General features: G+C 40.0%; 1 protein-coding gene across 7 annotated transcripts in view; it reads right to left on the bottom strand.

Moving 5' to 3' along the window:
- Nucleotides 1–3,458: 3,458 nt before the first annotated feature.
- Nucleotides 3,459–20,589, bottom strand: part of cep126 (centrosomal protein 126) — a 75,710-nt gene continuing 58,579 nt past the window's right edge. For 2 of the 7 annotated variants that reach the window (XM_043691111.1, XM_043691114.1), the window contains exons 5-8: nt 15,582–15,657; nt 13,955–14,167; nt 9,749–9,810; nt 3,460–6,434 (exon numbers count right to left, since the gene is read on the bottom strand). In XM_043691111.1, coding sequence (XP_043547046.1) covers nt 6,318–6,434; nt 9,749–9,810; nt 13,955–14,167; nt 15,582–15,657 — 468 coding nt within the window. In that variant the 3' untranslated portion in view covers nt 3,460–6,317. Of the gene's footprint in view, nt 6,435–9,748; nt 9,811–13,954; nt 14,168–15,581; nt 15,658–20,589 lie in introns of those variants that run through there. The other 5 variants (XM_043691115.1, XM_043691112.1, XM_043691116.1 and 2 more) reach the window with 5 other exon arrangements.

Genomic DNA, 20,589 nt, shown 5'->3' with positions numbered 1-20,589 from the left:
TTCAAAGTTTGTGTGAAGATTTGTAGCTCGGGTGCTCGTTGTTGTTCTGTTCGCTGAGCTGGAAGTTTTTATTGCAAACGTTTCGTCCCCTGGCTCGGCGACATCATCAGTGCTTGGGAGCCTCCTGCGAAGCGCTTCTTTGATGTTTCCTCCGGTGTTTATAGTGGTCTGTCCCTGCCGCTTCTGGTTGTCAGTTTCAGCTGTCCGCTGTCGTGGTTGGTATATTGGGTCCAGGTCGACGTCTTCTTTTTGCAGTTGTGTACTGCAGTGTGTTGTGGCCCTTTTGAATAGTGTCCTGATGCAGCTTTGTTTGTGTGTGTTGGGGTGGTTACTTTCATAGTTTAGGACTTGGTCTGTGTGTGTTGCTTTCCTGTATACCCTTGTAGTGAATTCTCCGTTCGGTGTTCTCTGTACCATCACGTCTAGGAATGGGAGTTGGCTATCCTTTTCTTCTTCTCTCGTGAATCGGATTCCTGTGAGTGTGGCGTTGATGATCCGGTGTGTTTTTTTTTTACAACACTACTATCATAGGGCAAGCCAGACAGAGAACAGCCAGGGAATTCCTAGAGGCATGGCATTCATCCACAAACTCCATCAACAAACACATCGACCTGGACCCAATATACCAACCACTACAGCGGACAGCTGAAACTGACAACCGGAAGTGGCAGGGACAGACCACTATAAACACCGGAGGAAACATCAAAGAAGCGCTTTGCAAGAGGCTCCCGAGCACTGATGATGTCGCCTAGCCAGGGGACGAAACGTTTGCAACAAAAACTTTCAGCTCGGCGAACAGAACCACAACAATTTCCCCTTTCATTAGTCTGTACTGACTGAGGAGCATGTTTTAAATTGGGCTATAGATCATAATCATGTAAATGAACAGACAGCAGGGAGTTTGGCTGTTGCCTGCATTATTTTCAATGGCTACAATGGATCCATCACAATCCCTGTAGTCAAGAAAGGAACGTTAATATATGGGATTGCCCATGGGTTCCAGAGTCAAGAGTGGTGCTGGAAAAGCACAGCAGGTCAGGCAGCATCCGAGAAGCAGGAAAATCAACGTTTCGGGCAAAAGGCTGACCTGCTTTGCTTTTCCAGCACCACACATTTGACTCTAATCTCCAGCATCTACAGTCCTCACTTTCGCTCCCATGGTTCCAGAGTGGCTATTGTTCTGAGCTGATGCTGATGGGCAGTTAGTGATGAGTAATGAATGTGGCCTGGCCAGTGATGCTCATATTCCATGAATAAATAAAACAAAAGAGATGAAGTCTAACCTTGAACAATTAACATTGATCTTAGCATTAAATTGCTGGAAGGCAGTCATTGGAATTGTGGGCATTCTTTAATCAAACTTTTATCTTAGGTTGGGGCCAGGTGGGAGGTGTAGTACAGTTTCTGACATCCCATGACACAGTCTCTAAGTCTGCAGCCCTATTTGTAAATGTGGCCATGTACTGACTCACCACTGGAGGACTAATGTGTGATATTGAATACACATCAGCAAGCATCCCTCACTTCTGATCTGTTGATGGAATGAAGGCTACTGTTTAGGAACTCCTGCAGCAATGTTTTGAGGCTGAGACAATTGGATTTCAGCAATAATAACCATCTTATTTCAATGAATGACAGTAATGTGATGGTAATGGGCAGGATTGGATTTTTCCTGCTTTGTATATCTGTCTAATACTCTAACTACAGCACTGTAGTTGTCGAGGAACAGTTCAGCTAAAGGAGCATTTAAGTCTGGAACACATGTCTTCAGCAGTCAAACTAGAATGTTGCTGAGATCCATAACCTTTGCCATAGCCAATGCAATTACTTGTTGGTACAGACTGAGGAAATCGAATTGGCTGAAGAATGGTTTCTCTGATAGTGGGGATTTCAGGAGCAGGTTGATTTGGATCACAAATTTGGCACTTCTGTTTAGGGATCCTTGCAGATGCTTCAGTTTTATATGGAACATATGAGCAGTACAGCATAGAAGCAAGCCCTTCGGCCCATCATGTCTGCGCTGACATGATGTCATAGCTTCACATTTTAATTCTAAACTGCAGTTTATCTTTTTGCCAATAAGTAAAATCAAGTGCTCAATTGTCACTGTATTTAAATGTGGAACTCTAGATTTATCAAGTATCACTTTTTAGCACTTCAATTTATCCTTAGTTTGTGTATATCCGTTGTGCTTACCATACACGATCCCAAGGGCGATGCTGATTATTGCAATGTAGCCAAAATAGACTGTTTGAAACAGTCCATACATCTTTTTTTGTCTTTAATACTCATGCACTGGACTCCTACCATTCAGGGTGGAGTGGTTTATGGAGCATTTTTCTCCAGCTGGTTGCTTCTTGTCTACAATCATTCATGCTGGGTGTGGCAGGACTGCATTGTTGATTTGATCTGTTAATGATGGTATTGCTTAGTTCTGATGGTAACATACTATTTCTGCTGTTTCGCCTGCATGGATTCTTGTGTTGTAGCTTCACCATGTGGGCAGCTCACATTTAGAAATGTCACAGGCTGCTCCTGGTCTGCCTTTCTACATAACTCTCTGTACCAGGCTTATTGTTAATCTTAAAACAAATAAGAAAAAATGTCATGAGATTATAGATTGTGACGGAAGACAATTTTTCTCCTTTTGATTGTGTGCAGGACCTCATGGATGCCTGTTTTTCAGCTACTAGATCATCGTGTATGATTTTTAGAATAATGTACACTCAAAAAATAGGACATCAATGGACTTTTAAGGCAAATGTTCTGATTAGCACAGTGATCTCTGTTTCTGCTAGATAAACTCCCATTTTGCAAATCCTTCAGATGTCAGTCAGTGCAGGAAATTGTGGAGGGAGCCTTGCAAAAGTCTGTGCAGAAGTCATGCTCCCTTTTTACAGCAGCACCTGTGGTATTCCAATAAGTAAGTGTCTCAAAGCTTCCCAGTATGATATTGAGATTGTATGAATGAATTGGTGGGTAAATGGATAAATGTATAGGTGTGTCAGTAGCTGGGATGGCTGGGTAAATGGGTAAGCAGTTGACTAGCAAGATTGAGTCAAGAAGGAGATGGGGCAGTGGCTGTTTTACAAGCAAGTCAGACAAGTTCTGGACTGGGGAATTGGGGGGTCAATTGTATTGATACCCAAGAGTTATATTACGGTTTTTCTGTCTAACATTTATTTGGATAACTATTCAGTTAAGGAAGTTGGAATTGTCTGAAGTTTTTTAAACTAATACAGACTAGTGCCTTTTTCAGAGGGTCTTAGACAACAGGGGCCCTGGCTAACAGAAGTTCAAGTCCCTGGCAACTCCCAGCAGAGACTGGAAATCTTGAGTCAATATTAAACTCTTCCAAAACAGACATCCAAGAAACTGTCATACTAACATTATCCTTAAACTTATAGATCAACAAACAACTCCTTTGGGACCTGATTTTCTATTTTGTACTTCTCTCATCTACAATACGGGGGATGAGTTAGTGGATTGTTAGGTTGTAGTTACAAGAAGGAATTACACAATTTGATAGAAGTTGCAATATTAAGGAAAATACGTTTAAAATTAGACAAAATATCAAAAATTAAACAGCAATCACATATCAATTAATATTCAAAACAGAGTTTGTATAATTTAGCAAATATATTACAAAGTACACTAGAAATGAGGTTACAATCATAACACAAATTTGATCATTCAAAATCTGGTAAGCAGGATCAATATTTTGATTCTTACTACAACGTTGTAACAAAATAAATCCAAGCTTACATGTTTCAATATGCATGTACATGTAAATTTGATGTTTTTGGCTGTGCCACAATATTCAACTATAATGGTTACATCTATAATAAAATAGAAGTCTTTTTTAACAAAGCATATTGAAGGATATATTTAATTTCAGTGTGTGATTATAAAAATTAAACTTTTTCATGAATGCACATATTAGCCTGTTTCACAAAATATATTTCAGAGACTTTTACTCTTTAGTACACCATTCTATCAGCCAAAAAACTTTTGAATTAGTTTCTAGTATGTCAAGGTAATTATTTCTTTGTTGCTGCTAGGTTTACAGTTCAAAGATTTTGGAGTGTTTGTGATCACAGGAGAGAACCAGCTATTTGAATTTAACTTCGTTTTACTATTTTGAACAACCATTGATATTGCATATGGCAGTTCTTGATAGTTTTATACTGACAGAGAGAGAGAGAGAGATTGAAAGAGAGATAGAAAGTGAGAGTGAGAGAGAGAAAGAGAAAGAACATGAGAAAGATAGAGAGAGAGAGAGAGATACACCACACAAAAAGACACAGGTGTCAGGACAAGGACAGGGAAAAGAATCTGCAGTCATGTTATTCAACCTCCATGTGCTTTTTTCCAAAATTAAAGCTAAAAAGTTTGCAATTTTTCCTAGCAATATTTCTGATTCATCCAGATGTCAATGTCAACAGTCATTCCTTATTGTATATTATTTGCAAGAAAAAAAAATCAAAACCTATTAGAAGAGATTGTTGTCTCTCAAAACTATGATTAATAACCATTATTTTCTTTCCAACAGAACAATTAGCATTATAAAGTGTTTCAAACAGATACCAACCAGAGTAAAAAAAAATCCCTTTTAAAAACAGCTTCTCTGTATTACTCAATTGGCTTTCATGTCTTTGAATGGACTGTCATCTCCAGTTTCCCAACCTGATTGCTATTCAGTAATTGTATTGGAAATATCAACGTTTGGTATCAGATAAGAACAATGGTTCAATATGATGGTCCCATAATGCTCACATGTTAACACTAACTCCCTCACATGGTTTGTAAATAAGCATAGATCACATTGATGAGATACAGGAAGGCAACTTGTGCTCACTGAATTTCAATGCAGCCAGCATTTATAGCATCTACTGAAGTAAGCAAAAACTGGAGACAAAATTGTTGGAAAAATATTATTTGCAAATTCCGAAACATCTTCATGGTCACTGGTCACACCAGTTAGTAAGATAACAGGGAAGTTGATAACTCTCAATGTTATTTATCCACAGCAGTATAGCAATTTCATACAAGAGGCAAATGTGTTGTTAAGTTCAAATATCCAAGCGTCGTTGTCTGCAAAGCCTTTAGCTCTACATAAACAGTAGCTTGTTCTCTGCTTCACTGTTGAAATGCATAGAATAGTATGAGGCTGAAATATTTCCATGATAAATGCAAACTAAACACATCTGCAGAAAGTTAGATCTTGTTAGACTAAACAGTCTATGTTTAAGATTGTTTTTAAATGTTAGTTACTTCCATTCAATCTGTCTGATGCCCTATGAAAAATTTAAAAACCTAAACATCCAGGAACAAGTCTAACAAGTGGCTGACATCACCTGCATAGCAAATTATAGTCCACTATGTATTTTGATGCTAGTGTCAGGACGATAAGGTTTTGTTGTTGATCTGTGAGAGGGTGCCAGAAGTGTTAAGTTTCTTAGAGAGGAATGAATAAGGTAATTGATCAAATGGACAAATCGCCTTGCTTGGATCAAATTTAATATGCAATGTTGCACATAATTCTGAACACCAAATCTCTATACGATTTTGTTCTTATTTTCTCAAGGCTATGACTATGTTTACTAGTTACTAATTTGATCAGTCAAGGAAACAAATGTAAGTGAGACTGTGACAATCTCTGCAAGTTGGAAACTGTTTGCAAGATCCTCACTCCTTATTGTTTCTTTTGGAATAGCCACAATTATGTCTATCAGTTCTTCATTTATGATACTATATTTAAACTAATCATTGTACTTGTGCAAGAAAAACAAAGTCTGCATTATCCTTAAGTCACATGTGAAAATTATTTCCTGTCCTCTGCCTAACCTGAGGAACAAACACAGAAGGAACTACATATAAGAAAATATTTTACTGTCTTATTGATCAGATAGATTTTTCAGACACCTTTTAGTTGATATTTTCAATGGGGATACAGAGAAATATGATAGTAGACACTTCTAGTTCTTAGTATTAATAATGAGTTGAAGGGTTAATTAGAACGGGCAGAAATGTGAAGTTGAAGCTAAGGTGAGATCAACCACGATTGTATTAAAACGACAGAGCTTTGCTTATTCCTGCTCTTAGTTTTCATGTTCTTACGGTAGTTAAAAGTTAACAAAGTTAACTTTACTACCTTTAGTCATTGAGGTAATAACTTTCGAAAAGTGAAATTGGTTTGAGCTAAAGTGCATTGTAAACCTAAAAAAATTTTTTCAAAGTTTTCACCTCAAAATAAAGTCCACACTATACAATAAGTTGGAAGTAGAATTTCATGGTCATCAGCTGGTCTTGTTTCTTCAGTATTTTCTTTGAAATTGTCCGTAATTATCAGGAGTAAGGCTCCGATCCTTCTGTGTGCCACAAAGAGCTTGTCCTGGTTTGGTACTTGAGCTGGAAACACCATTTGATATGACCTAGAAAACAACAGACAAGGATATTCACTGTACCATACAGTCATAGAGTCGTACTGTATGGAACTCACCCTTCGGTCAACCAGTTCATGTCGAGGAGAAAGTGAGGACTGCAGATGCTGGAGATCAGAGCTGAAAATGTGTTGCTGGAAAAGCGCAGCAGGTCAGGCAGCATCCAAGGAACAGGAGAATCGACGTTTCGGGCAGGGGCTTATGCCCGAAACGTCGATTCTCCTGTTCCTTGGATGCTGCCTGACCTGCTGCGCTTTTCCAGCAACACATTTTCAGCTCATGTCTAATATAATCCCAATCTAAACCAGTCCCTCCTGCCTGCTCCTGCCCCAAATCCCTCCAAACCCTTCCTGTTCATGTGTTTATCTAAATATGTTCTAAATGTTATAATTGTACCCACATGCACCACTTCTTCAGGAAATCCATTCCACACACAAATCACACTCTGTGTAAAATATTTACCTCTCGTGTTTTTTTAAAAATCTTTACCCTTCATCTTAAAATTGTGCCCCCATGTCTTGAAATCCCTCCTCGGAAAAAGACAACTACCATTAACTCTATCTATACCTCTCATTATTTTATACACTTCTTTCAACCTCCTATGTTCCAGTGAAAAATGTCTCAGCCTATCCTGTCTCTCTTTATAACTCAAACATTTCATACCTGGCAATATCCTGACAAATCTCTTCCGAAACCTCTCCAGCTTGATTATTCCTATAACTGGGTGACCAGAACTGGTAACACTATTCCAGAAGAGGCCTCATCAATGTCCTGTACAACCTTAATATGACTTTCCAACTCCTATACTTAAAGGACTGAGCAATGAAGGCAAGCATGCCATATGCCTTTTTAAGCATCCTGTCAATATGTGACGCAAACTTAAAGAATTATGTACCTGCACCCCTAGGTCCATCTGTTCTACAACACTTCCCAAGACAATACCATTAATTATATAAGCCCTACACTTGTCTGTTATATGAAAATGCAATATTTCACATTTATCATTGTAAATGAATAAACAATGTGCTGGATGATAATGAGCTATACTACTATATTCAGGGCAGCAGATTGGAAGAAATTATTTCTGCTAGTTGGAAAATCTAGGACTAGGAGTGGAGTCAAAAAACTACAACCAAGTAACTCATTATCTGGCTTTGCAGCATCTTTAAATACAGGTGAGGTGCCAGAGGACTGGAGGGTTGCTCACATTGTTGCCCTGTAAAACATAGAAGAATACAGCGCAGTAGAATACATAGAAGAATACAGTGCAGTACAGGCCCTTCGGCCCTCGATGTTGCGCCGATCCAAGCCCACCTAACCTATACTAACCCACTATCCTCCATATGCCTATCCAATGCCCGCTTAAATGCCCATAATGAGGGAGAGTCCACCACTGCTACTGGCAGGGCATTCCATGAACTCACGACTCGCTGAGTAAAGAACCTACCCCTAACATCTGTCCTATACCTACCCCCCCTTAATTTAAAGCAATGCCCCCTTTAAAAGAAGGGTAGTAGGGATATTCCAATAACTACAGACCAGTGAGTCTGACGTCAGTGGTGGGAAAGTTGCTGGAGAAGGTACCAAAGGATAAAATCTATTTATATTTGGAAAAGAATGGGCTTATCAGTGATAAGCAACATGGTTTTGTGCAGGGGAGATCGTGCCTTACCAACTTAATAGAGTTCTTTGAGGAAGTGATCAAGTTGATAAATGAAGGAAGGGCTGTAGATGTCATATACATGGACTTTAGTAAGGCATTTGATAAGGTTCCCCATTGTAGACTAATGGAGAAAGTGAAGTCACATGGTGTGCAGGGTGTTCTAGCTAGGTGGATAAAGAACTGGTTGAGCAACAGGAGACAGAGAGTAGTAGTTGAAGGGAGTTTCTCAAAATGGAGAAAGGTGACCAGTGGTGTTCCACAGGGATCAGTGTCGGGGCCAATGTTGTTTGTGATATACATAAATGATCTGGAAGAGGGCACTGTTGGTCTGATCAGTAAGTTTGCAGGTGACATGAAGATTGGTGGAGTAGCAGAAAGCATAAGGGACTGTCAAAGAATACAGGAGGCTATAGATACACTGGAGAGTTGGGTGGAGAAGTGGTAGATGGTGTTCAATTCAGGCAAATGTGAGGTGATGCATTTTGGGAAGTCTAATTCTAGAGCAAATTATACAGCAAATGGAAGAGTCTTGGGAAAAGTTGATGAGCAGAGAGATCTGGGAGTTCAAGTCCATTGTACCCTGAAGGTTGCTGCACAGGTGGATAGAGTGGTCAAGAAGGCATATGGTATGCTTGCCTTCATCAGACGGGGTATTGAGTATAAGAGCTGGCAGGTTATGTTAAAATTGTACATGACATTGGTTCGGCTGCATTTAGAATACTGCGTTTAGAGTTCTGGTCACCATATTACCAAAAGGATGTGGATGTTTTGGAGAGGATGCAGAGAAGGTTGACGAGGATGTTGCCTGTAAGGAAGGTGCTAGCTATGAAGAGAGGTTGAGTAGGTTAGGCTTGTTTTCATTAGAGAAAAGGAGATTGAGGGGGGACCTGATTGAGGTCTACAAAATCATCAAGGGCATAGACAGGGTGCGTAGAGATAAGCTTTTTCCCTAGGGTGAAGGATTCAATAATGAGAGGTCACGCTTTCAAGGTGAGAGGTGAAAAGTTTAAGGGGGATACACGCGGCAAGTACTTCACACATAGGGTGGCGGGCATCTGGAATGTTTTGCCAGCAGAGGTATTAGGGCCAGGCATGGTAGATTCAGTCAAGGAGCATCTGGACAGATGCATGAGTAGGTGGGGAGCAGAGGGATACAGACGCTTAGGAATTGGGCGATAGGTTTAGATAGAGGATTTGGGTCGGCTCAGGCTTGGAGGGCCGAAGGGCTTGTTCCTGGGCTGTTAGTTTTCTTTGTTCTTTGTTTTATTTTATGAACTGAGAGAATTGGTACAACTGTGATATTAAAGTAAAAAATTGAAATGTGGATAAGTGAGGAAAGTGTTGCATCTAAAAATAAAAGTGACTACAGGAAAACTAAAGTATTGTTACTCGGTTGTCCAGCTCTTTTCCACTGCATCATTTTCCCATCATTGTTACTCCCATTAAAAATAAATCTAACCACATTATAATTTGGCTCAACGACTAGGTAAAGTGCAAAGAAACCATCCAGTACAGCTAATTCGACCCAGATACATGTGATGGTGATGCTTCATAGAACTAGATACAATAATAGCACCTGGAAAATTAGCCTTTGAAGGCATTTGGAAGAAATGATCTGCAGTTAGAGAAACACTTTACTCACAAAAGGAGATGAAATTTGTAGCAGGCCATTCGATGGACTTGTCTGGACTATTTCTTTGATATCTAAATTATGTTGCAGAAGAAAAGCAGTTTTAAAATTTTTAAAAAATATTTCAGCATGGATTTTCTATAAGTAATCAAGCATCAATGTAAGCTAAACTAATATTTTGAGATTATAATGAGCATTACAAAGAGATCTGGGTGTTCTTGTACACCAGTCAATGAAGGTAAGCATGCAGGTACAGCAGGTAGTGAAGAAGGCTAATAACATGCTGGCCTTCATAACAAGAGGGATTGAGTATAGAAGCAAAGAGGTTCTTCTGCAGCTGTACAGGGCCCTGGTGAGACCGCACCTGGAGTACTGTGTGCAGTTCTGGTCTCCAAATTTGAGGAAAGACATTCTGGCTATTGAGGGAGTGCAGCGTAGGTTCATGAGGTCAATTCCTAGAATGGCGGGACTACCTTACGCTGAAAGACTGGAGCGACTGGGCTTGTATACCCTTGAGTTTAGAAGACTGAGAAGGGATCTGGTTGAGATATATAAGATTATTAAAGGATTGGACACTGTGGAAACAGGAAACATGTTTCCGCTGATGGGTGAGTCCCGAACCAGAGGACACAGTTTAAAAATATGAGGTAGACCATTTAGGACAGAGATGAGGAGAAACTTCTTCACCCAGAGAGTGGTGCCTGTGTGGAATGCTCTGCCCCAGAAGGCAGTGGAGGCCCAGTCTCTGGATTCATTTAAGAAAGAGTTGGACAGAGCTCTCAAGGATAGTGGAATCAAGGGTTATGGAGATAAGGCAGGAACAGGATACTGATTAGGAATGATCAGCCATGGTCATATTGAATGGTGGTGCAGGCTCGAAGGTCAGAATGGCCTGCTCCTGTACCTATTGTCTATTAATTATCAGATGTGGTTACCTGAATACCATAATTTATGCCTATGATCCCACCTCAACCCCAATATTCCCATCACTACCACAGCTCCACTTTTGCCTCAAAGTCCTGGAGGAACAACTCAGAAATTGAATACATGGACTTCCCAGTAGCACAGTGAATACATGTACCATATTACTCAGTAGCATCCTTACACAGGACTCAACACATTAACGCAATGGCTACAAGAGCAGGTCAGAGGCTAGGAATAAGGAGGCTAGTAACTCACCTCCTTACTCCCCAAAGCTTGTCCACCATCTACAAGGCACAAATCAGGAGTGTGATGGAATACTCTTCACTTGCCTGGATGGGTGCAGCTCCAACAACACTCAAGAAGTTTGCTGCCATCCCTTGATTGGCACCACATCCACTTCCTCCACCACCAATTTTCAGTAGCAGCAGTGTGTATTATCTACAATGTTCACTGCAGAAATTCACCAAAGATCCTTAGACAGCGCCCTCCAAACCCACAATCACTTCCATCTAGAAAGACAAGGGCAGCAGATACATGGGAACACCACTCACCATCCTGACTTGGAAATATAATGCTGCTCCTACAGTGTCAATGGGTCAAAATTCTTGAATTCCCTCCCTAATGCCATTGTGGGTGAATCCACAGCAAGTGGGCTGCAGTGGTTCAAAAAGGCAGCTCACCACCACCTTCTCAAGGGCATCTATGGACAGGCAATAAATGCTGGCCAGTCAGCAACACCCACATCCCACAAAATGGATAAATAGAAAAAAGTACATCAGGGTGTTCCACATGTCAAATGTTAGGATAGGTAGGCTAGTCTCAGACAAAGCATAAGTTCTGTAAAAATGGTAATCCTCACCTCATTTGGGTTGGCAATGTGGGGCAAATTGATTAGAGCTCTCAATTTTGATGGCCATTCAAAGATGGACATTGAGAATGGTCAGGATTAGAATGGCTTAAATACATTTCATTGATGAAAATCTTGGTAACATACAACTTCAGGTGACAACCCCAGCCAGTGTTATAGCCTTCAAAGCAGGAGGGTTAAAATAAACAAGTATTTCAGCTGCTGTGTCAGTAACATGTATTGTTTTTTGCATGATTCATTGAAAATAACATTTGTTAAATCTATATTCCCTATCATTTCACCATAACCAATTGAATTCCATATAGACACCAGGAATTTTGGGACAGTCTTATGATCTTTCTATTCCAGTATTGGTCCTTAATCAAGGTGCACTTGATCAATGTGGATAAAATTAATGTAAGCTTCATCATAGTATAAGCAATTCATTCTTCCTTTTCAGATAACCCAATTAACTTCCACAGTAACAAGTCTCAAGAGGAAATCCTAGCCAATTTGGTAATTTAAGTTTAAGGTTTAACTCTAAGTTCAATGCTGAATGAATGGGCTAAATATAGTAATTAGGCAAAGTTCATAAGGACTACCATTAATATCTTTGAGGAGAAAGTGAGGTCTGCAGATGCTGGAGATCAGAGCTGGAAATGTGTTGCTGGAAAAGCGCAGCAGGTCAGGCAGCATCCAGGGAACAGGAGAATCGACGTTTGGGGCATAAGCCTGAAGAAGGGCTTATGCCCGAAACGTCGATTCTCCTGTTCCCTGGATGCTGCCTGACCTGCTGCGCTTTTCCAGCAACACATTTCTACCATTAATATCTGTCAATATTAATACATAGGTTTATCTCCATTATAGAGATTCTGGATGTATGAGTACATGTTCTCTTCATTTCTCACACTATTCACTATATCCCCATAAACTACTTGAACCTCAGTAATTCTTTCTCTAAAATTATCCACCTCCAACTGCATTTATTAACTTTAAATCATTATATTGATTACATATAGCTTGGGCAAGGTGATGAGGCAGACCTTCATAACTACCACTGTCTTTAACGGGAGCTGATGGTGTCATTCTACATCACACACTAGCTATCTGATGACCCCACAACTATATGCAGTGGCATCCCTATTTCTCAGCAGGACAGAGATTACTGACTAACTTGCCTGTCAATAGAGTCATTCAAAAGATAATTATGCAGTTTTTAAAGAAAAGAAGAACAATGTGCATGCTTGTGGGGATGAAGCAGGAAAATAGCACTAAATAGCTGTCTGTTCCAGGCATGGCGGGCTGTATGGCCTCCGCCTCTGTTGTAACAGTTCGGTGACTCTGTGGTCCCCTCTCCAGACAAGCACTGCTGTAAATGACTGGAAGCAAATATCAATAAGGTTGAACGCTAAGCCATTGTGCAAGGATTTGGATCTGATCACTGAAAGCTGACAAGATAAGTTTTGAGTTTTAAGTTAATAAATGCAGTTGGAGGTCGATAATTTTAGATAAAGAATTACAGAGGTTCAAGTAGTTTATGGGGATATAGTGAACAGTGTGGGAAATGAAGAGAACACAGACTCATACATCCAGAATGTAGAAAGGATCCTCCAATCTTGAATTTGAAGATATAGTGAAATGATGTTATGGACGGATTGGATGATGAAGATTTTAAATTCAAAGGGCTGAGAGAGACTGCTTCATTAATTTTAATTGTATGCTAAAGCGCAACTAATTGCTATGCTATCTATAAATATTTATTATAATGACAATTGACATTTTACAGCAAAGTCAGTCAACAAAGTCTATTTAAAAACAGCCTCTACAAACTACAGTGACCAGAACCTGTCATCAAAATGATTGTTATGTCTCCCAATCAAAGCAGGATGACTTTTTCCATTTAAATGCGCTGAGTGCATGACAATTACATCTCCAAATCATGAGTGAATGACAGTTACATCTCCAAATCATGAGTGAATGACAGTTACATCTCCAAATCATGAGTGAATGACAGTTACGTAAAACAAGCTAATACATTTTGTGGCAAAATATCACAAATGGGATATTTACAGATAAACTGTGTGTGAAATCAATTCCAGTCACTTTCAATAATGCAATCTCCAGATGGAATTAACAGGGGATCTTTCCAAAAATCTCCACTCTGATAGCTGATTGGTTGTGCCAAAGCTGAAGGAGCTGGGGCAATTATACTGGACATGCAGAGAAAAGCTCCAGCTCATGTTACTGCAAGTTTCATACACAAGCTTTAAACAACAGCATGCATCTACAATATTGGGAAACAGCATTAAAAAAAATTAACAAAAATATCTCATCAAAGTTCAAACAATTTTGGGAACTTTAACTCATTACACCTTAATTTAGGTTTGAGTTGTATATGTGTGAGTGCAAAAATTTTAACTGAAGAGTTCCTGGATTAATTTACTTACACTGCAATCTTTGATTGAGACGGTCTAATGACTGAAGGAGCTGTTGTTCTTCAAATGATAGTGCACTGAGACCTAATTGTTGAACTTTGTTTTGAAGAAAACTGTATCGTTGAGTCTCTATTTTCTCCATCGCCGAAAGGATGTCACTGTCTAGAGCAGATGTTTCCACCATGTTTTCTGCCAGCATAAATTGTTCAGTGCTTTGTGAAACTGCTGAGAAGATAACAGAAAAACAATTAATCTGTTAGGCTTTTTAAATTCTAGCTTTCATGCTACCAAGTACTTTTAAACAACGTGCTCAGATGTATTACAACTCCTCTGGATCAGATGGGATTTAAACCCAGGACCTTCTGGATCAGAGGTAGCGCCACTACTCTGCACCATGAAAATACCTAGCTTTCATGCTACTAATACATAAGTTGAAAGTTAGGAAACCTGGTCACAAATGACAGTTAAACAGAAGATTAGTGTAAAGTGGTACTTTAAATTCCTTTACTAAGCAAAACTTTAAATAGAAATTTAACTTTATAATTGTTTATTAATCTTGTAAACAAACGGCTTGTAAAGGAGGAAGCAAGACCTGGTCAATCAGTCCAGTCCAGTTCAGCACGGGCAGTGCAATACCCTTTCTTTAACCTCCTTCCTGACATTTTCAAGTTAAAAGTGATTCGCTTGTACTTCTTTCAATCTGGTATACTGCATTTGCTGTTCACAATGTTTATAATGGTGAGACAAAGCACAGATTCAGTGATCATTTTGTGGAACAACTCCATTTATTCCCCAAGCACAACCCTGGGCTTGTCATTTTAAATTCTTAGCACCAATCTGAATGACCTCTCTCCTCAGCAACCCAAACAAATATCTTCCCCTTTTTGCTCTTACTTGATCTCTTAACTCCCAGTCAATATATCCTGCCTTTGCACTTGCTTAAAATCTGTTACACTGATAGGTCTTTCAATTAAAAGACTTTCTAATATTAACATGATTTTTTTCTCTTTACAGATGCTGGTCGACTTACTGAGTATTTCCAATGTTTCCTGATTTTATTTAATGTTATATTTAATCCTAGTCTCTATCTTCTATCTCATAACCAATTATCAAGCCTTACCACAAGTTCAATTCCATTCACAAATGATAACATTTGTGGATAACTTAATCAAATCTCATCTGAAATATACAGACACAAAATCTACAGCTGTTTCTTTATCCATAATCAGTGAACACCTCAAAATATTAATAAACTATTCATATTTGATCTACCCGTTACAAATCCAAGCACTGTTGAAATCACTAAAATAAGCACACAAATCTTAAAGGAATGAACGCGAAACTTCAAAACCCACATTAAAGTAATAGTGCATTGAATTTTTAAAAAATAGTATTTTAGATTTACTTGCTGGACAGAAAGAAGAACAGTCAGTTCCCTTCCACTAAATAAAGCTAGTTTTTGATTGGTCAGATAAACCAATGTGTAGACAATACCAGACACTATATCTATGAAACATTATTATCTTTGTACTTGTAAGCACTCAGAGTGTGTGGTATCAGTGAAAGAATGCAAATGTTCAAAATAGTCTGCACTTGATAAGCCAACATCTGTTTTCTTTTTGCAAAATATAAATGGCACCTTCTTCAGTGTTTTGAGCAGCATTTATTGTTAGGACTGGATCAAAAGTACTTGGAAATGGACTAATCTGGATGTTCTGTAAAACAAAATTAATTTATAACATCAGTAAATTATGGTAGAAACTAAAGTAACAGTAATTGTATCAAATTACCAGCAATTTTATTCAATAAGATTCTCTTTCATAAATCTTTCAAATAGTTAATGTTGATGAGCTACCAGAGAATTCAAAAATGACTACAACAACTATAATTAATTTACTTTTTAGACTATGGAGATTATGTGGCTTCTCATATTGCACCCAATTCAGTTTTTAATCTAATTGTTTTAAATATATTACTGATGTAGTTTTGCACTGCATTGTGAATGTTGTAAAGGGCATCAGAGGATATAATTATATGTGCAGCAGAAAATTTAAAGAACAAAATAATTCCACCAATAGTTCAAAGGCTTCTGTGAATCCACTTTGGTTAGGGTCGCAAAAGTATTTAAGTTATGCATCTCTCTATGTGCAGATTATTTTCATCTCCTCAGCTGTTTTGTCTCTCTTATTGCAAATCATGAAATGGCTTTAGAGATACAGGAACTAGTTGAAACTTTATTGCTGGAACAGCACAGCAGGTCAGGCAGCATCCAGGGAACAGGAGATTCGACGTTTCGGGCACAGGCCCTTCTTCAGGAATGTGCCCGAAACGTCGAATCTCCTGTTCCCTGGATGCTGCCTGACCTGCTGTGCTGTTCCAGCAATAAAGTTTCAACTTTGATCTCCAGCATCTGCAGACTCACTTTCTCCTCGAAGATACAGGAACTACTGTTGTGGAGTTGAGGTTTGGCAGCAGGTGTGGAAGTGGCCAAGTAATACTTGGGCACAGTGGGTTGGCATTTCTTGCGTGATTACATGATTGCCAGTACTTTACAAATGCATACATGAGATAACAGTGAATTTTGTAGCAGAATTGGGCAGGAGGTCAGGGTAAGCATTCTGGATATTTACAGGATACACAGACAGGCAGTAATTTTCCTTAGATCTCAAGCACCACCTGTGCTCTTAGTATGAACACTTACAGCAAAAGATTCTGGCCTTTCCACCTTTAACCAGCTAGACCTCCACCCTTGGCCAGTTCTTTGCCCTATGTCTATTGAACTGCAGTCATCTCTCTGGTCATCTCCCATGTAACCTAAGACCACTGCTATCTCAATCATGGCATGGATGAATGCTCCCGAAAAGGACAAAGCAGTGGGTACTCATTCCAAAGTTCACAAATATGGCTACTTCCCCTGGTGAAGCCACTTACATGCAATCATTAATCTGAAAGCATGTATTTCTTGTCCATTGGGAACTTAGAAGTGGAACTAAATTCTGATGAACTGGCGTGTTAATGACCATGTAAGACACTGATGTTTCCTGTTGGTAAGCTCAGTGCACCTTGACAGGTCAGAAAACCTCACTACAAACTTTCATCCTGCCATTGGCCCTTTGCCCAATTAAAATCTCTTTGCTTCCTCCTCCAGAAAGCAGGACGATATTCCATCTGTGGTGATGGTATTGGCTTTATATCTTGATCACATATATCTTTACATCTTTGATTTCTTACCATACTCCTCTAGCACCTCCTTGCAACACCTCACCCTAATTAACCTCTCATTTAATATTCTTATGCTCTATTGTTCTCCAATAGAGCAGCTTGAGTTTCTCCCCAAGATGTCCTTCCTCTTTTCCTTGATTTTTGTCCTGTCTGAGTTCTTCTCCTCCATGATTTCAATTTCCTTCATATGTTATCTTGGCCTTCCTCCTTTAAGTTCATTACACTTCAATAAAGGCAAAATGCTGTGGATGCTAGAAATCTGAAGCAAACACAGAGAATGGATTTGGATGTGAGCTTAAGAGGTATAGTTAGTAAGTTTGCAGATGACACCAAAATTGGAGGTGTAGTGGACAGCAAAGAAGGTTGCCTCGGATTACAACGGGCCAATGGGCTGAGGAGGGGCAGATGGAGTTTAATTCAGATAAATGCGAGGTGTTGCATTTCGGGAAATCAAATCTTAGCAGGACTTATATCTTAATGGTAAGGTCCTGAGGAGTGTTGCTGAACAAAGAGACCTTGGAGTGCAGGTACATAGCTCCTTGAAAGTAAAGTCGCAGGTAGATAGGATAGTAAAGAAGGTGTTTGGTATGCTTTCTTTTATTGGTCAGAGTATTGAGTACAGGAGTTTGGAGATCATGTTGCGGGTGCACAGGAAGTTGGTTAGGTCACTGTTGGATTATTGCATGCAATTCTGGTCTCCTTCCTATTGGAAGGATGTTGTGAAACTTACATGGGTTCAGAAACGATTTATAAGGATGTTGCCAGGGTTGGGGGATTTGAGCTACTGGGAGAGGTTGAATAGGCTGGGGCTGTATTCCCTGGAGTGTCGGAGGCTGAGGGGTGACCTCATAGAGGTTTATAAAATCATGAGGGGCATGAATAAGGTAAATACACAAGGTCTTTTCCCTGGGAAGGGGGAGTCCATAAATAAAGCGAATAGGTTTAGGGTGAGAGGGGAAAGATATAAAAGAGACCTAAGGGGCAACGTTTTCACACAGAGAGTTGTGCATGTGTGGAATGGGCTGCCAGAGGAAGTGGTGGAGGCTGGTACAATTGCAACATTTAAAAGGCATTTGGATGGGTATATGAATAGGAAGGGTTTGGAGGGTGATAGCAGGTGGGCCTAGATTGGATTGGGTTATCTGGTTAGCATGGATGATTTGGACCGAAGGGTCTGTCTCCATGCTGTACATCTCTATGACTCTATCTGGCAGCATCTGTGGAGAGAAAAACTGAAGAACAGTCACAGTAGACACTATTTCTCACTCCACGGATACTGCCAGACCTGCTGAGTTTCTCCAGCTTTCTCTGTGTTTGTTTCATTACACACTTCAATCCTCCCAAATAATTACTCCCACATTAAGTTATGATCATACCCACAACTCATTTCCAATGGACTCTCTAATCCCATGTATGTTTTACTCCTTTGAATTCCAGTCACTCCCTGGCACAGCACATATCAATGTATGCTCACTTCCATCCAAGGATCACAAACTTCAGCATATCATAAAATCACTACAGCATGGGAAAAGGCCATTCAGCCCATCAATCCACTGATGCCTGTATAAGAGCATCCCACCCACACCCAAACTCCCACCCCATTGTTGTAACTCTGCATTTTTCATGGCTAGCCCACCTAGCCTGCATATCCGTGGACAATGCAGGGCAATTTACCATAGCCAATCTATCTAAACTGCATATCTTTGGATTGATCTGATCTGATCAGTACCAAGTGTAGCTGACTATTGGCAAACCTGACAGGACTGCATCAGGTTCCAACAGCCTCAATCCTCCTTTAAAACTGACTTGAGGTTTAATTAGCTAAATTTCTCAAGGAGGCCCCAGAATTCAATGTGGTGGACTAAAACTCATATTTATACTTAGTCAGTCTTGCTGACATTTGGGGTTCTTTCAATTTATTAACAGCACATCTTTATTTGGTTAAAATTATATCCAATACTAAATTCGGTTGTTTCCATCATTGTGAACTCTTATAAATTATTTATTTGATGCAGCTTTCTGTTATTTAGTCAAAGCAGCATTAAATTCATTCATTTTATGGAACAGCATAGTGATAAAGTTGTTGGTCTAGTCCCAATGAGCCAAATAAGGTTCTGGAGACAGGAGTTAAAATACTTGAAGGTAGCTAGGGGAAGTTAATTTTGGAAATGAATCCGTTGAATGAAATACTTATTTCATTAATAGAGTTCATGCAACAACCAGATTGTGATAAAATCCATCTGGTTCATTAATGTCCTTTTGGAGAGAAAATCTTCTGTCTTTACCTGGTCTGACCAACGTGTTACTACAGAAGCACAGCAATGTGACTGACACTTAAATCCCAATTGAAATGGTCTGCTAAGCATGGGTTTCCTCCGGGTGCTCCGGTTTCTTCTCACAATCCAAAAATGTGCAGGTTAGGTGAATTGGCCATGCTAAATTGCCCGTAGTGTAGGGGAATGGGTCTGGGTGGGTTACGCTTCGGCGGGTCGGTATGGACTTGTTGGGCCGAATGGCCTGTTTCCACACTGTAAGTAATCTAATCTAACTTGAGAGGCCCGATGGGAAGGCAGGAGTAGACTTTAAAAACTTACCTCAGGAGTTCAGCGTTCTTCATTTTCTCAGCATAAGTTGCAGTGGGAGGAGCGACAGCAAGAATCAGAGGCCCAACAGAAGGTAGGAGTAAAGTTTAAAATCTTACCTCATGCTCAGGCAGAGCTCACGCTGAGCAGGAGTGGACAAGGGACTACTAGGTAAGTGAGGCTTTATAGTTGGGCGGTTACTTTACCCGAAACACTACTCGGTAAGTATCTCCCACCCATCCTCCTCCTCTAACCCCAAAAACAGGTTCGGTGTGTCAGCATTGATAAGGTGACTAGTCTTTTTTTCCCTCTCTTTTAGTTTGTTAGTATGCCCATTAGGAATTCAGAACAGTGGGAATGGAGATTAGGGCAGCTGAGTGTTCCTCCTGCAGAATGTGGAAGGCAAGGGTCACCACGAGTGTCCTTACCAACTTCATCTGCGGGAAATGCAACCAACTCCAGGTCCTTGAAAACAGCGTTAGGGAACTGGATGAACTTCTGATCATTTGGAAGACTGAGGGGGTTATTAAGAGGAGTTACAGGGAGGTCGTCTCACCTCACATTCAAGAAAATGGCAGGTGGGTTACTGTCAGGGGACGGAAAGGGAACTGGCAGGCAGTGCAGGGATCCTCTGTGGCCATTCCCCTCAACAATAAGTATACCGTTTTGGATACCGTTGAGGGAGATGACTTACCAGGGGTAAGCGATGGGGCACAAGTCTCTGGTACAGAGTCTGTCCCTGTTGCTCAGAAGGGAATGGGGGAGAGGAGCAGAGCATTAGTTATTGGGGACTCCATAGTTAGGGGGACAGATAGGAGGTACTGTTGGAATGAGAGAGACTCA

The sequence above is a fragment of the Chiloscyllium plagiosum genome, chromosome 6, assembly GCF_004010195.1.
Source record: "Chiloscyllium plagiosum isolate BGI_BamShark_2017 chromosome 6, ASM401019v2, whole genome shotgun sequence".
In the NCBI taxonomy this organism is placed as follows: Eukaryota; Metazoa; Chordata; class Chondrichthyes; order Orectolobiformes; family Hemiscylliidae; genus Chiloscyllium; species Chiloscyllium plagiosum.
This window is presented reverse-complemented; position numbering and strand designations above follow the sequence as displayed.